General features: G+C 39.4%; 1 protein-coding gene across 6 annotated transcripts in view; it reads right to left on the reverse strand.

Moving 5' to 3' along the window:
• SNX13 (sorting nexin 13) overlaps positions 1-15,070 on the reverse strand; it is a 102,168-nt gene extending 87,098 nt beyond the window's left edge. For 3 of the 6 annotated variants that reach the window (XM_084793582.1, XM_084793581.1, XM_084793580.1), the window contains exon 1: positions 13,834-15,069. In XM_084793582.1, coding sequence (XP_084649708.1) covers positions 13,834-14,271 — 438 coding nt within the window. In that variant the 5' untranslated portion in view covers positions 14,272-15,069. Of the gene's footprint in view, positions 1-13,833 lie in introns of all 6 variants that reach the window. The other 3 variants (XM_084793584.1, XM_084793583.1, XM_084793579.1) reach the window with 2 other exon arrangements.
• Positions 15,071-15,435: the final 365 nt, after the last annotated feature.

Raw genomic sequence — 15,435 nt, forward strand, 5'->3', positions numbered from 1 at the left:
TAAGGCTATACTTAAGTCATTTCTTTAGAAAATTATCTCTGAATAACAGGGTTTTGAATCATTATGTTCTTTGAAGTAGCTAACAAAATGTTGTAACACAGAAAAAAACACTGTTCAGCTATATTTTTCAAGGCAAGAAAGAAGAAATCAAAAATGAAATTAAAATCTTGTAAAGTCCATGTTTCTCAATAAGTTCCTGCTGTTCTCTTCATTTTCTCTGTGTATTCCAAAAATGATATAAAACATAGAACCCTAACATAACACAGTGCTATGCTTGGCATTTCTAGGTAAGCACACTGCCTACTGTCTTCTCCATCATCATCTCATTCTAACAATAACTAAATTCCAAGAAAATTAACCTCATATACTTTAACATAACTAAATTCAGTTTTCACAATAACAAAGCTCCATTTACCAGTTGTGGTGGTTTCAGTAAGAATGCCCCCCAGAGTAGTCCCATAGATTTGAATGCTTTGTCATCAGGGAATGGCACTATTAGGAGGTGTAGCCTTGTCCAGGAAAGTGTGTCACTGGGGTTGGGTTTGAGGTTTCTGATGCTCAAGCCAGGTCCATGTCTCACTCTCTTCCTGCTGATCCAGATATAAAACTCTCAGCTACCTCTCCAGTGCCCTGTCTGCCTACACACCACTATGCTTACCCACATGGCAATAAATAATAGATTAAATTCTGAATCTGTAAGCAGCCCAATTAAATATTTTTCTTTATAAAAGTTGCTGTGGTCATGGTGTCTTTTCACAGCAATAGAAACCCTGATACCTGTCTAAGTAAACAAAACTTGTATCACAGCAGTTCATGGCACAAAGCAAAGCAGAACATATTCATAAAGAGCCTATATTTACCCTTCAACATCACAGACTATAACAATGAAGAATACTGGGGCTAGAGAGATAGTTTCATGGTTAAGAACATGAATTGCTATTGCAGAAGATCCTGGTTCCCAGCACCCGCTTTGGATAGCTCACAAATACCTCTAACTCCAGGGAAACCCACAGGCCTCTGCGCACACATGCACATACTCACACATATATACATGGTCTTAGTTAGGGTTACTATTACTGTGACTAAACACCATGACCAAAACAAGTAGGGAAGGAAAGGGCTTATCTGGTTTATGCTTACATATCACTGTTCATCACTGAAGGAAATCAGGACAGAAACTCAAACAGGGCAGGAACCTAAAGGCAGAAGCTGATCATGGAGGGATGCTGCTTACTGGCCTGATTCCCATATCTTGCTCAGCCTGCTTTCTTGGAATCCAGGACCACCAGCCCAGGGATGGCATCACCACAATGGGCTGAGCCCTCTCACATCAATCACCAATATCCTACAGGCTTGCCTAAACCTATGGAGGCATTTTCTCAATTAAGGCTCCCTCCTCTCTGATGTCTCTAGATTGTATCATATTGACATAAAACTGCACATACATACAATTAAAAACAATAAACATGAACCTTAAAAAACACACAAAATACTTCTGGTATTTTTGGTAATACCCAAAGGAAAATCAAAACAACATAATTCTGTAATGATGAGCGGACAAAGCAAACATCCCACTGTGCAACCTAACACTGTCACCCACCTGGTAATGCTTCACTTCTAGATTATACAGCAAATAGCCTCTAACACAGCAATATGAGCTACCAAGGATTAAGCTCTCACTATTAGCTCAGGACCTTTGATGGCTTTTAAATACATCTGACTATAAGATCTCTTTAATGAGTAAATTATATTAGCAGCTATTTTATACAGATATGGGGGGTGGGGAGACCAAAACGATACAAAAATGGTGAAGTCACAGAACAAGAAAATGAACTAAGCCTGATATTAAAACCAAGGTATAACACAGACTATTATTCTGAAAACTGCTAAGCAAGGATTTTTGCTTGTTTGTTTGTTTGTTTGTTTGTTTGTTTACTAGCGGGGACAGGTATATTTCTGTACAGAAAATCTGAATAATCAAAAGTTAGTAAGAGTGAAAAATCAATTAATTATAGAACAAAATAGACTGCTCTACCATCATAAAACCCTTGCTACTCTTTAAGAATCTTATTGAGAATTTGCAGGTGTTACTGTAACTTTCAGGAATCTTATTGAAAATTTGCAGGTGTTACTGTAACTTTCAGGCTATGTTCTAGGGCTAGCAGAAATTGACATAATTTTCTTTACAATGCTAAGGGCTTTACAGTGGCAAGGTGATAAATAACAAGTCAATGATCCTACTTTCAAAAATACAATAGTCGTCATTTGACTAAAAGACAAAATAAATGCAGGGACGAGCCATGAAAAGGAATTACACTAAGCTATACACCCCTGATGTGACTGCCTCAATGGGCCACAGAGGAAAAGGACAAACTCAGTCCTGATGCAACTTGATGAGCTGGGGGGGGGGGGGGCAGCACTCCCCTTTTCCAAGGAATACGGGGGGGGGGGGGGTGAGGATGTGTCTGGGAGGATAGCAGGGAGGGGCTACCACCAGGATGTATAGTAAATTAATTAATTAATTAACTAATTTAAAAAAGAAAAGAAAAGCAAGCTTTTTTTTTCCAGCTTGCAAATTAACATGAAAAGCATCTTTACAATTAAATGAAGAAAAGAATGAAGATTAAGGAACAATTCCTAAGGCAGCACACTACAGGGTTTAAAATGTAGAGAAAAACAGATGGAAAGAAGCACAGGAGTTGTGGGACAGGGAGTAACACATACAGTAACAACGGCAAGAATGAAAGAGCTAAATATAGAAAGGAGAGAGCCAGACATGAATTCATGCACAAGGCCCTTGATGGCTAAGGAGAAAGTTACTGTAGCAGAAACACTGGGCACCCTGAGAACAAAGCCCAACTTGTTTTTCTTCAAGACAGGGTTTCTCTGTGTAGCCTTGACTATCCTAGACTCACTTTGTAGACCAGGCTGCCCTCAAACTCACAAGGATCTGCCTGCCTTTGCCTCCCTGAGTACTGGGATTACAGGCATGGGACACCATGCTCAGCTCAAAAAAATACTTTATTATTACATGAGCCTGCCTGTACACCTGCTGCATCAAGAGATCAAAATTATTAATGTGCTTAAATATCCATAATTTTTATTTATACAAGAAAACAATTTATTTGCAATATTTGGCCCTTTATAGAACTACATACTGGAGGGGTTAATTTTACTATTTCTTGCTCATCAGTTCCTTATATGAAACATGTCAGTAGGATTTAATGAGTTATACATATTCACCTATTTAACTTTCTAAGACATTTATCTCAATTATTTGTAATTACTTTAATGAAACATTTATCAAGCTGAAAGAACCATAGTACTTTGTATATGAGAACACTGCATGGCAATGACACGTTTCAAGTGGAATATAAGTGCAATGTAATTTTCTCTTCCCTTTCATCTACACTAAAAGCTTTCATGGACACAAAGAAAATAATAACCAAATTTTCTGATTATATCCAATTTATATTGTACAGGTATCATCCCTGTTGATTTCCTCCTGAAATTAAATATAAATTTAATTCTTACAAATTACACTAGAAATATAATTCCTAAAATAAAAAGTTACTAACTACTAACAAAGGAAAATAGGAATATATTAGGTTATCTGGCTCAAAGAGTATGTATGTATTAGCTTGTTCAGCATTTTAAAGCTTCTTCAATGAAACAAAGACAACAGAAAACAACTTAAGACAAAAAAGAAACTAAGTTTGAAAAAATATACTACTTGCATTGCCTCTCGGCCTTTTGGCTAAGATCAAGTGTAGAAAAAAAAATACACTACTTGCTACTTACATTCAAAGAAATAATCATAAGGCGTAGTATTTACTCAGCGTCAGTTCTACATAGAACTACTTCACTTCATACTCATTTAAACCTATGTAATAAGCACCATGAATACAAATTTTATCACTAAGAAAACTGTGGTTCAGAAAGACTAAATACTTCACCAAGGTGAAGCAATCCCCAAGCAATCTGGAACCAGCCATCATTCCTAACCAAAAGTACACACAGTTCTTGTGAAAGACATTTATGGTACGTAGAGCATATCTTAGCTTCTTTCTATTGGGACAGAACACCATAGTCAAGGCAGTTTATACAAGAGTTTAGTTAGGCTTACGGTTTCAGAGGATTAGGGTTCATGATGGCAGAACTAAGGCAAGGCATCAGGAACAGCTCACAGTTTGTATCTGGAAACTCCAACAGGAAGCGGAGAGCACAATGGGATGGTGCAAGTCTTTTTGAAACCTTAAAGTCTACCACAGCAGTGACACACCTCTTCCAACAAGGCCAAGCCTGCTAATCCTTCCCAAACTGTTCTACTAAGTAGGTACCAAGGATTCAAACAGACGAGCCTATGGGAACCACTGTCATTCAAACCACCACAGAGCATTAGAGTCCCCATACAAACATAGTCACAAATACTCACCCAAGTTTTGCTTTAGTGTTCATTAACTTTTTAAACTATTGGACATTCATTCTGGAAGGTTTCTTGATTGTAAAATGAAATTTAACAAACCATAAAATATTCTCAAAGCCTACTCATCTTTCTAAAACCTGCATGTAATTAATATCCACTAATTTCTAAAGTCTACTGTTTAGTTCTGTACTTTTAATGTATTCTTTTCTTTATGTTTTCTCCAATCTCCCTCTGTGCAAGTTCCTTCTAACAGGATCAGACTAATGCAGTATTTTATGTTGGACACTTAGGTAATATATAAAAAAGGAAACACATAAAAAAACACTGGTAATTCTAAAACAGTTGCAGTCTGATTAAACACCAATGCTGTTTGTCATAAAAAAAAAAAAATCAAGAACAAAGTGTCTTATCAATTGTATAAACTCACAATGCAAAGGATTACATACCTATCTTGTTCCAAACCACAACAAGCTAAAGCCATTCTCAATGTTTCAGGAATAAAATCAATCCAAGATTAAACAGAGCAGCACCCAAAGACTTTTCAAAAATCACCTTAGAGTGGTCAGAAATGCATGAGACTTGAAAAGATGCCTCAGGAAACTGGAGAAAATAGTGTTACAGAGTTAACAATGAACTATCTCAGTTGACACATACTAACTTCTCCTGCTTCAGAATATGCTATGTAGATCATCATCCTAAAGAACTGAACACAGCAGAGATAGGTTACTAACAGCAAACTCTCCTAGCACATATTACTGCTGTAAACCATGATGAATAGATGGACAAATAGCCAGTAGTGCTCTGTGTAACTAAGAAGTATTTTAATCCAAAGAACCTACTAGCACCTGCACATTTTGGAAATGTGCCCTGCCTCCAAATTTCCAATTCTGAAATCAGAGATAACAATTTTATTCATACATACTTGTAAACTTTCACAGTAGCATTAAAAGTCATCAAACTTAAACATTCAAAAAAGTACAATGAAAATCAGCCTTTTTGTACTATTACAAGTAAACCCTTTATAGATGTATCTAGATCAGAACAAAATTTTTAGGAACTCATGAAATCAAAATAAATACCATGTAGTCAGAGATACAAGATAAAAACTACCACTTTGCATTCATAATTTGTTTTAAATTGCAGCCTGTTAGATTTCACCCGGTCCAAAACACAGACACTTAACTTCTTAACTAAAATCCTTCCCGCTCAACTTTTTATTTTTCTTTCTCTTTTTTACTGGGGGGATATGGGGGCAACCCAAATTTGAAATATAATGTTACTTAATGTTACATATACTTACCTTTATAAATTTTCTAAGAAATAAAGAATAGCCAATCCTTTAAGAGTAATTATTGTGGTACCTTAAATATATTGTAGACATATTATCCAAGTTATTTTTCACTTGTCTTAATTTTTCTTGAGGGAATGTTTAAAATTCATTCTGTCAACACATACTTTAGTATGAAGTACCTAGTTTAAAGCTCTGCTTTAGACTGTGGGAATGCACTTTAACCAGCAGCCTCGAGTACTCACAATGGTAGGAAAAATACAGCAAATAAATAAGTAAATACATGGAGATCAGACCAGGCCATGAGTATTATTTTCACTAGGGTAATGGGATTTGGCAGTCTGTCAGTAAAATGTGATTGACTACTCTACTCTAAGGATACGTAAGCCTTTAGAAAAACAAAACATACTCAAAGGCCTCACAGGGTTAGTTTAGTGACAGAGCACCCATGGAAGAAAAAGAACCAAGACTCACAGACTTTCTCTAGCTAGCCTTCTGAATTCTTCTTCTCTAGGGCCCCTGCAGGCAGTCCGGAAGTGAGGACACTGCTGCTGCAGGAAGCTGAATCAGGACTGCCTTCTCACCCCAACTCAGCAAGTGCATGCTTCTTCACTTGGAGCTGTGTGGCTAACTTTAAACCACATTCTCCAACCTCTTTTCCTCTTAATTTCACTCATTAATCTGATAACTTCTTTCATTCTTTAAAAAAAAAAAATTGAGGCCTCAGTTTGATGGCCAAAGTGGAACTAAATTTAGCCATGACAGTGAGGTTTCTGAGCACAGATTTCTCAATCTGACTAACCACATCAACAGATCTTATTAGCATGTGTCTAACACAAAATAGCCACATTCTCACTTGATAAACAAACACACCTCCATACAATTTTAACTAAAGCCTTATCAATATTCTTTATAACTGTGTTTCAATTGTCTATCACGAATTGACTAAGGTGCTATCTCACTTTTACTGAAAGGGAAGCTAATGCTTACAAAGTTCAAAGGACTATTTCATGATCACATCAGTAAATAGGGATCGAGTCACTCCTCATAATGCGCAGCACACAGGCTAATTTGTATGTTGCCTCACTCCTGTAGCATTAATAACAGGCTTAAGTATTATTATTGCATTATTCCAACATATGCATTTGCTCAATTACAACTTTTAATGTTTAAAGCAATTTAAAAGCTATCATTTGCTTCAATTCAAAGTTCCCTCTCCTGAATATTTAGGACATTATCAAAGTTAAACCTGACTCTGAAATAGAAACTTAATTCTAGAGTACCGTCAAGTGAGAAATACTTGACAGTCTGTGAAATCACAAAATTCGGAGACATAATTTTTAAAAGCCAGAATTTGAGAAGCTTGCAGAGGAAAAGAAATCTGTGAAGTCGCCCATCTTTTCCATCAAATGCCATGTTATTGCCCAGCACTGGAAACTTGGGACAGAACTCAGCTTCTCCCCTTTGTAGCTCACGCTCCCTATCTGCCACTGCTGCTTTAGTTAGCTGAGCTTTGTTGATTCCGCCTGTGGCACTCTACTTCAAATATCCCCTCAAACCTTTAATGTAAACTAGAAATGACACAAATCCTCAGTAAGCATGCACACTACACCTAGCAATATGATTACATTAAAATGTCTAGCCTTTTATTATCTGCAAAAGTGTACAGGTGGTGTTTACGTTAAGAGATGTACAGCAAAACATTTTGCAATGCTCATATGATGTATAAAGGCCTGAAATCTTAAAGCTGACTTCCTATTCCCAACCCAACATTTAACCCTGTACTTCCCCCAAATAAACTGTAGGAAAGTTTGTAAATATGTAACAATGTCACAGTGCTTCTCATCATAACCTATTCCATAACCTATACCTACTACACAATCCTCTATCCATTTCTGTGAAAAACTGATCATCTAACTATTTAGGGAGTAATATCACTGATGGAGCATAGTACTTCCATAGCACGCAAAAAGCCTGGGTTTAGAGTTGTAGGTGTTAACTAAAACATCACCTATTTTTGCTTATTTTTGCAATCATAATACCTCCCTGTAGACAGGAGGCATGGTGACACATATCTGTAACTCTAGTTCTCAAAAAGCTAAGACTGGAAGATCTAAAGTCTAAAGCCAACTTGTGCTATACAGTAAGACCCCAATACAACAGAAAGGAATAAAAAGGATAGAGGCATGATGAATTAAAATATTAAAAATAAAAATAATCACTTTATGTTAATGTCCAACCTCTGAAAACCTGAAAAAATACAAAATTCAAGTCCTTTAAAATTATTAAAAATACATATACATTATTATTTTCCAGTTAAAATCATCTTTTTTTTTTTTTAATTTTGTGTGCAAGATGGAGGAAAGAGAACATGAATAGCCTGGCAACGCAAGACCAACTCTGTGAAGTCAGTTCTCTCGACCACACTCACATGAAGTTTAGAGGCTAAATTCAAGTTACTAAGCTTGTAGGGAAAGTGCCTTTATGTGCTGGGCTACCTCACAGGGCCCCAAATTAAATTTCTGGGATGGGGAGCTCAGATTCCATTCACTAGAATCGAAGACGGAATTAGAGCACAAATATGGGGTCTGTTACTCCTCTGCAAGGACGATGAGACAGACACGTAGACGCAGGGGCTCGCTGGCCAGCAAGCCTAGCATAACCAGTGGGGTCCCGGCTCAGTGAGCGATCTTGTCTCAAACATAAGGCAGCGAGCACTACAGAAAGACACCTTCCAAAACTTCTGGTATCCACATGCACAGGCAAGGACACATACACATGTATGCATGCATATACATGCCCCACAAGATAAATTTTAAAGATAGAAATCTCATAGACTAGAAGAAAAAACTTGCAACCATAGCTCTGGTAAAGGGTTACTGTTCTAAACATATAAGGGATTCTAACAATTAACTGTAACCCATTTTAATAATGAGCAAATGAGATATTGCTTCATATCTTCCTGTTCGATTAGCTATTATCAAAAAGATGAAAGATACCTAGAGTAGCCTGGAAACTAGTATAGTTGTCACAGAATAGGCTACATTATCATTCTTCAAAAAAAAAGAAACCTGACGTAGTATTACTATATACTCCTATAATACATATGTTGTATACACATCTAAAGGCATGAATTATATGTTAAAGGGATATGTGCACTGTGCATTAGGACACTTTTCACAGCATCCAAATAAGTATAATCAACTTAAGAGTCCATCAGGATAAATAGAGGGAGCACTTAAATCATTATGCTAAATGAAGTAAAAATAGCAATGAAATAAATACTTGAGTCTCCCATATAGACTACAAAATGAATTCACCATGTAGGGAGGATGAGCATTACCAGACAGAGTTCATCTAGTAGAGAGATGGCAATGGTTAGCCAAAGGCTACAAAGTTCCAAGTAGGAGAAACGTTTAGGTAAAGTAAACAGAGGGATACTACCAATATAGTTATTGAAATAACTAAGTAAACTTCATTTTAAAAAGCTGTTACTGTTATTAATGCTCAACAGCATACTGCTATTACTGAAGTCTCTGTGAGTAAAATTATACTGATTGAACTTGAACTTCTGGAGACTTTAACAGTGTTATCACCTTTGCAAAAAGGTGTCCCAGTTACCTGTGATAAATTAGCAGTATTCAGAAATTAACAGTCACACTGGGCTAGAAATGGTAAACAATTTTTCCACTTGCACAGAGGTAATGCACTGTATTAAATATGTAAAATCCTTGCTACAAGAATTTGATTACAGAAAGAAACCAAAATTCTCTAACAAGGAACGTGTACACTAGCAAATCAGGGTCATTCCTGCGAAAACCTCCACTCCCTTTGTAAAGTTCTTCGCACACCTCTTCACAGGCCTGGAATACCAAGAAGGCTCCAGAGTTCTACTTCTGGTTAGCAGCCTTTACAATGCCATTAATTAATAATTAAAGAAGCAGCTCATATAGTTTAAGGATTAATCGATCTCAAGAGTATTTCCACCATAAATAAACTAATCAATAAAATCCTGCCATATTTTACATAGTCCTTACAGGCAAGTATATGTGCACAATTATTGACTGAAAGGGTCCCAGAAGCTCAGCCTGTTCCTTGATGCACATTCACCCACTAACTCTCAAGGCTTCACCACAGAACGCACAAGCATTTCTGGAAGTCTCCATGGTCACATAACTGCACAATAGGCTATAACTGTATCACTTTCTTTCTGAGTCAATCACCCATGGAAAGCAATGAGCAGGCCTCCAGAGAGGAAACTGATTTCATTTTCGTTGAACGAGTATCATCCTAATTTATCTGAACCACAAAGCCTTTTCATTTCTTAACAAGCTGGAGCTTCTAAAAGTCCTACCATTAAGGCCCTTTCCATCTGTTTCATGTCTGTTAACTTTGAGGTTAAAAAAAAAATTAGTGTTCAGATCTAAAAATCAAGAAAGCAGATTTAGTGATTTAATACAAGTATAAACTATTTTACTTAGAATTCACTTAATGTCCTACATATACAAATCCAAGCACTTTATCTATCTCTCTCTCTCTCTCTCTCTCATCCTGTTGATATCTGTCTGTTTTTTGAGGCAGGGTTTCATCACATAGCCCAGACTAGCTTTAGAACCAGGTGCTGGCCTGGCTCCTCTTGCTCCCACTTCTCAAGTGCTGGAATTGCAGGTCTGAACAGTCTTGCCTATTCATTATTTGTACATGCAGAGAATGGCAAATGATTGACAACTGATTACACAAAATAACCTTACGCCATATTACCAGAATGATTTTATGACAGCTAAATAAAAGTATACAGGAGGTAGAGGAAAATGTGCTAACCCTTGTATAGCTTCTGAAATAACAAGAAAACTTTAAAAGTTTACTAATGAAATTCAGTGATATTTAACAATATTTTAATACTGAGAAAATTCACACTAATTTTTAAAAAAACTGACATTTAAAAGCCCCAATTTTGAGATGTAAACCTTATTATTAATAAGCAGAAAGCCAGAAACTATTAAGCAAATAATTTTCAAGGATATTAGATAAATTTTTGCAACTGTTATAGGAGAAACATTGAAAATACTAAGTCTTAAAGGAAAAAAAAGAGGAAGAAATATTAACTGGATATTAAAAGTAGCTGTATCATCCCTGACAGAAAATATAAAAATACACAAATACATAAAATGAATAGCCATCCAAATAATTTAACTGCATTTAAAAAAATACTTTAAAGAAAAAAATGAAGCCAAAAAGTTAAAAATGAGAGCTCCCTAACTAAGCCTATACTATTATCTTTTATAGGTTTCAAAGTTCAATGTACATACTAGTTGGCTTGAGTAATTTTCCCTTTCTCCTTATTTAAAATAGCTCTTAATGAATAACTCATGTGTGATCTCATTTCTGAAGTTTCAATTAAATATATAATTTGACAAATGCAAAACTTAATAGTTTCATATGAATGTTCATTATTGATATGATCATATCTATGTTTCTCTACTTTTTAAAAAATTAATGCTAGCATAGTGACAGTATCAGAAGTGGAAGGAAAATAAAAAGGACAGGAATGGAGGGAAGGAGAAAGAAAGAAAGAAGGGAAAGAGCAGAAGGAGGAGGGATTCTGCATTTCGGGGGAAGGTCATGATACTCCACAGAATCTTAAATAAGACTTAAATGTGACTCTTGTCTTATTCTGTGGTTTTTAATCAGGTTATTTTCACCTTCTCAGCCTGTTTTGTCACCCAGCTAATGGTGATAATATCACCTACCTTAACTCACTACCTTCAGAGCAGGGAAAACACCTGCTGAACAGGACTACTAAAAAGGTAGGAAAACCTTGCAGGATGCAGCTCATTACTTTAGATTTTAAGATCTAAGATTAATTAAATCACATCCCCTCAACCCTAAGACTTGCTGGGTGGTTTAAGTTACCACTTACTTACACACACACACACACACACACACAGAGAGAGAGAGAGAGGGGGGGGGAGGGAGTGGTATCTCAAATACTTCAAAATGAGACTGTTCGTGGGAATATTTTTTTTTTTTGAAATGACAAAAAGCTAAGCTCAGCAAAAAGTCTCAAGTAATGAATTCTTTTCTGTTCAACTGCTGACAATATTCAGACAAGGAAGTAAGATGTTTTAAAATTGGTCAAGAAAGCTGAAAACTACTCGTTGAGAGGCAGCTGAGCAAGGAGATTGGTATTCTGAACTGAGTCAGATGAGATTTCTACTGTCAACTATTTCTCTAACAATTGTTCGACCTTGGACAAGTCTCTGGGCTTCAGTCAGCTTCTATATAAAATGTCTGCCGAAAATCATAGACAAGATCAAAGCACAATTTAATCTGAGTTTTACTTTAGAGCAGCAGCCCAAAGTAGTGCTTGGTAAAATAGCTCTACAGGAATTGCCGACATTGGAACCCTGGCTCTGCCACTAACACGCCTGTATGCTGTACACACACACACACACACACACACACACACACACACACACACACACAACAACAACAACAAAGGAAGGCTATCTCTGATCTACTGCTTAAAATACTTCACTGAAACATTAAGTCATATTAAAATACAGAAGTTTAGAATGTTCAGGCTAGCCTCACAGTGTGGTGCACACCTGTAATCCCAGCACTGGGCACTGGGGAGACAGAGGCAGGCAGATCTCTGTGAGTTCAAGGCCAGCCTGGTCTACAAAAGAAGTCCAGGATAGTCAAGGCTACACAGAGAAACACTGTCAGGGGCGGGATGCTCGGGCTATCCAAATCAAAATATCTTTGTATTAGCACACTAATCTTGTGTGAAAAGATCAAAGCTCTAAAAAGTCTTATGACACCACAGAAGTTATTAATACTAAGATAAGGACAGCTTCTCACCGAAATATCAGTATAATAGAAATAGATGACAACGTTTGCTATAACCGTAGTCTGTGACAATGAACGTAACTTCAGAAATATATAGAATCGGGAAACCTAATGTGAACTTCTAACTCATAGAAACGTGTGGTTCATAAGTTAACAATCAGCCAATAGGGATTTCCCAGGCACACTGTGTATGCCAGATTCTGGGCAAAGATGAAAACAAACACCAAAGTACGAAGCTTCTCAGCTAGGCAAGTTCCAAAGACTTGGAAAGTTCAGCGTGTCCTATTGTATCGTTGCTTTTCACACAGTAAGCCACGCAAATATTTTATTTCCTTTCTGGCCCGTGTAGGACTGCTTCCCAAAGACCATTAACGTCGTTTATTACCCTCACATCAGCTCACAAAGATGTCCAAACCCTGACAGTAGGATTCTCAAGAAACCTGAAATGAACTGCTGCTAGGATTTTATGAAATCCACAAGCGTCAAACATCCACACCTGCACAGACCATTCGTTCGCACGGCTATGTCACCTCCCGTCATTAAACTAGTTGCACCGATTAAGTTCTTCCCCCTAAAGTACTGCCAGTGCAGGCAAACTCTACTTCTTCAACGTCTGGTCTCCGCAACTGGACAGTGGGCGCTAAGAAAAGGGAAACTGATTGGTTCATCACTGTTGCCCTACTTCCATTTCAGGTCAAATGAGGGAGAAAAAAAAAATGTTCCACGGAGAGAAGCAAGGGGGCCGTTCGCAGGTCAGGAAGGTGGATGCCAAACTGAACTTTGGGATCTGAGGACTGCAAGAACGTGACTTGATGTGGGGGGCAGGGGAGAGGGGCACAAGCCCAGCGAGTGTGGCTGGGGGAACCTGCCTCACTTAGCGGAGCACTCCGGGTAGGGGTGGAAGGCAGAATCGCCCGGGCCGGCAGCCACCGCCAGGATGCTGACCCAGCCGGGAGGGGAAGGGGCCCGGAGGCCGGGGACGCGGACAAGGACCAGCACCGGGACGCGGGGGGCCACGGCCGCCCCCAAGGCAGCGGGGAGCGGACACCATGGAGGAGCGACAGCTCGGGGCGACAGCGAGCGGCGACAAGAGGAGGTGGAACTCTGCCGAGTCAGCACCGCGCCCACTCGGTGGCACTTGTGGGATCCCGGCGGCTGTCCGGGCCGTGCCGCGGCACAGGTCGGGCCCAGCGCCGGGAGCGGCGTCGGTGACGGGCTGGCGCCGGCCGCTCACCCGCCTCTCAGGTAAACACTGGGCGCCGCTTACCTCTGTTAACATCATTACACCCCGGGGGAGTGAGGTCCTCCCTAGCCTCGCCGCATGGCAACAGCCGTAGCAGCAGCGGAAACTGCCCGGGCCGCCGCCAACGGCGGCAACTGCTGCTTCAATCCTGTCCCGGGCGGCGGCTTTACTCGGCTTCGCTGGCTTCCCCCTGGCCCGGCTGCTCGCGACGGACGCGCCGCCATCTTGGAAGAGCGACGTCCGCGTCTCCCCGCGACGTGCGCTCCCATTGGCTGGCGCGCCGGGCGCGGGCGTCTTGTGACTGTCTCCATGGCGCCGGCGCGCGCAGGGACGGAGGCGGCGGCTGGGCAGCGAGCGACCCGGCTCCTCCGCGCCTGGCTGGGTCCAGGACCGTGAAGGCCGGGACGCGGACGGGTGGCGCTGAGGAGGCTGCGTCCCTGCGGAGAGACTCCCCTCGCGCATCACTCCGACCCCGTGGAGACCCTCGAGTGCCCGGGACACTCGGCTGCGTAGCCGCCGCCGCGCGGTGACCTGAAACTGCTGCCCAACGCTGCGTCTCTCTCTGAAACTTTGGCCGAAAGTTGCCTCTGTCCCTCCCAGCGCTCTGTAAGTCCCGTGCTGGGCGCGCGACAGGTTGTAGACGTGATCCGGGCAGATCGCCTTCACTCCGATGGTAGAGTTAAGGGCTGCTGCTTTGCTGATTGGCCACGACCTGCCTAACCTTGAAGGCTTAATGTTCCTTCCATAGAGACCCTTAAAAAGGAAGCAACGTTTGCCCGGTAACTGCAGTCTCCAGAGCTTTATTGGGATTTTTTTTAAACCTTTATATAATATAATTTCTATATATCAGAGTGGACGAATTTCAGTAAATGTCTCTGAGTAGATCCAAATTAAGTAAGACTGAACTCTGAAATTTCTGTGAATAGAACTGCTAATACCATGGCACCTTTCTCAGTCCACTTCTATGGGAACAATAGTAGAATCACTCTCCCTGGATTCCCATGAAGAAGTTTTCCTGAAAAGCCTCTGCTGTTACAAAACAATTTGCAAAGAAACTGAGAAGTGTTTGGACTTGAAAAATAAGACAATTGTATCACATTCTTACAAAAAGCTTTATAAAAGAGTTTGTGGAAAACTAAAGCGGGCAGTCACTTCCCCTGTACTGGAATCTTTGCACTCAACAATGGCACTATTGTGCTAAATGTAATTTAAGGATGTATTCATAAATTCTTATAACAGTGAATAAAGCAAATGCATTACAAATCCTGTATTATCTCCATTCTGTTGTGTCCACCCAAGGAAAATTTGATTTAAGCAATCATGCTGACTTTCAAGAATAGCCCTCACTGCTCCATTCAATGAATTGTAGCGAAGTAGTTTTTTGTTTTTACTTTGCAACTTATATCCAATTTCTCCTTTACTGGAACAAGAACATTCTAACTTATACAATAGAGTAAGCTATAACTCTAGTGTTACTAGAGTAATTTATAAATAGGACAGAAGATTGAAGAACACAAAGCTGCATTGATACCAAGAGAAACCAAGAGAAGAGACAGCAAGCAGCCTGGAAAAAGATACTGTTCCAACCTGTAAATAAGAATACAGAAGGCTCATTAATGTTTAAAA

The sequence above is a fragment of the Acomys minous genome, assembly GCF_964271855.1.
Source record: "Acomys minous genome assembly, chromosome: 8".
Taxonomy (NCBI): Eukaryota; Metazoa; Chordata; class Mammalia; order Rodentia; family Muridae; genus Acomys; species Acomys minous.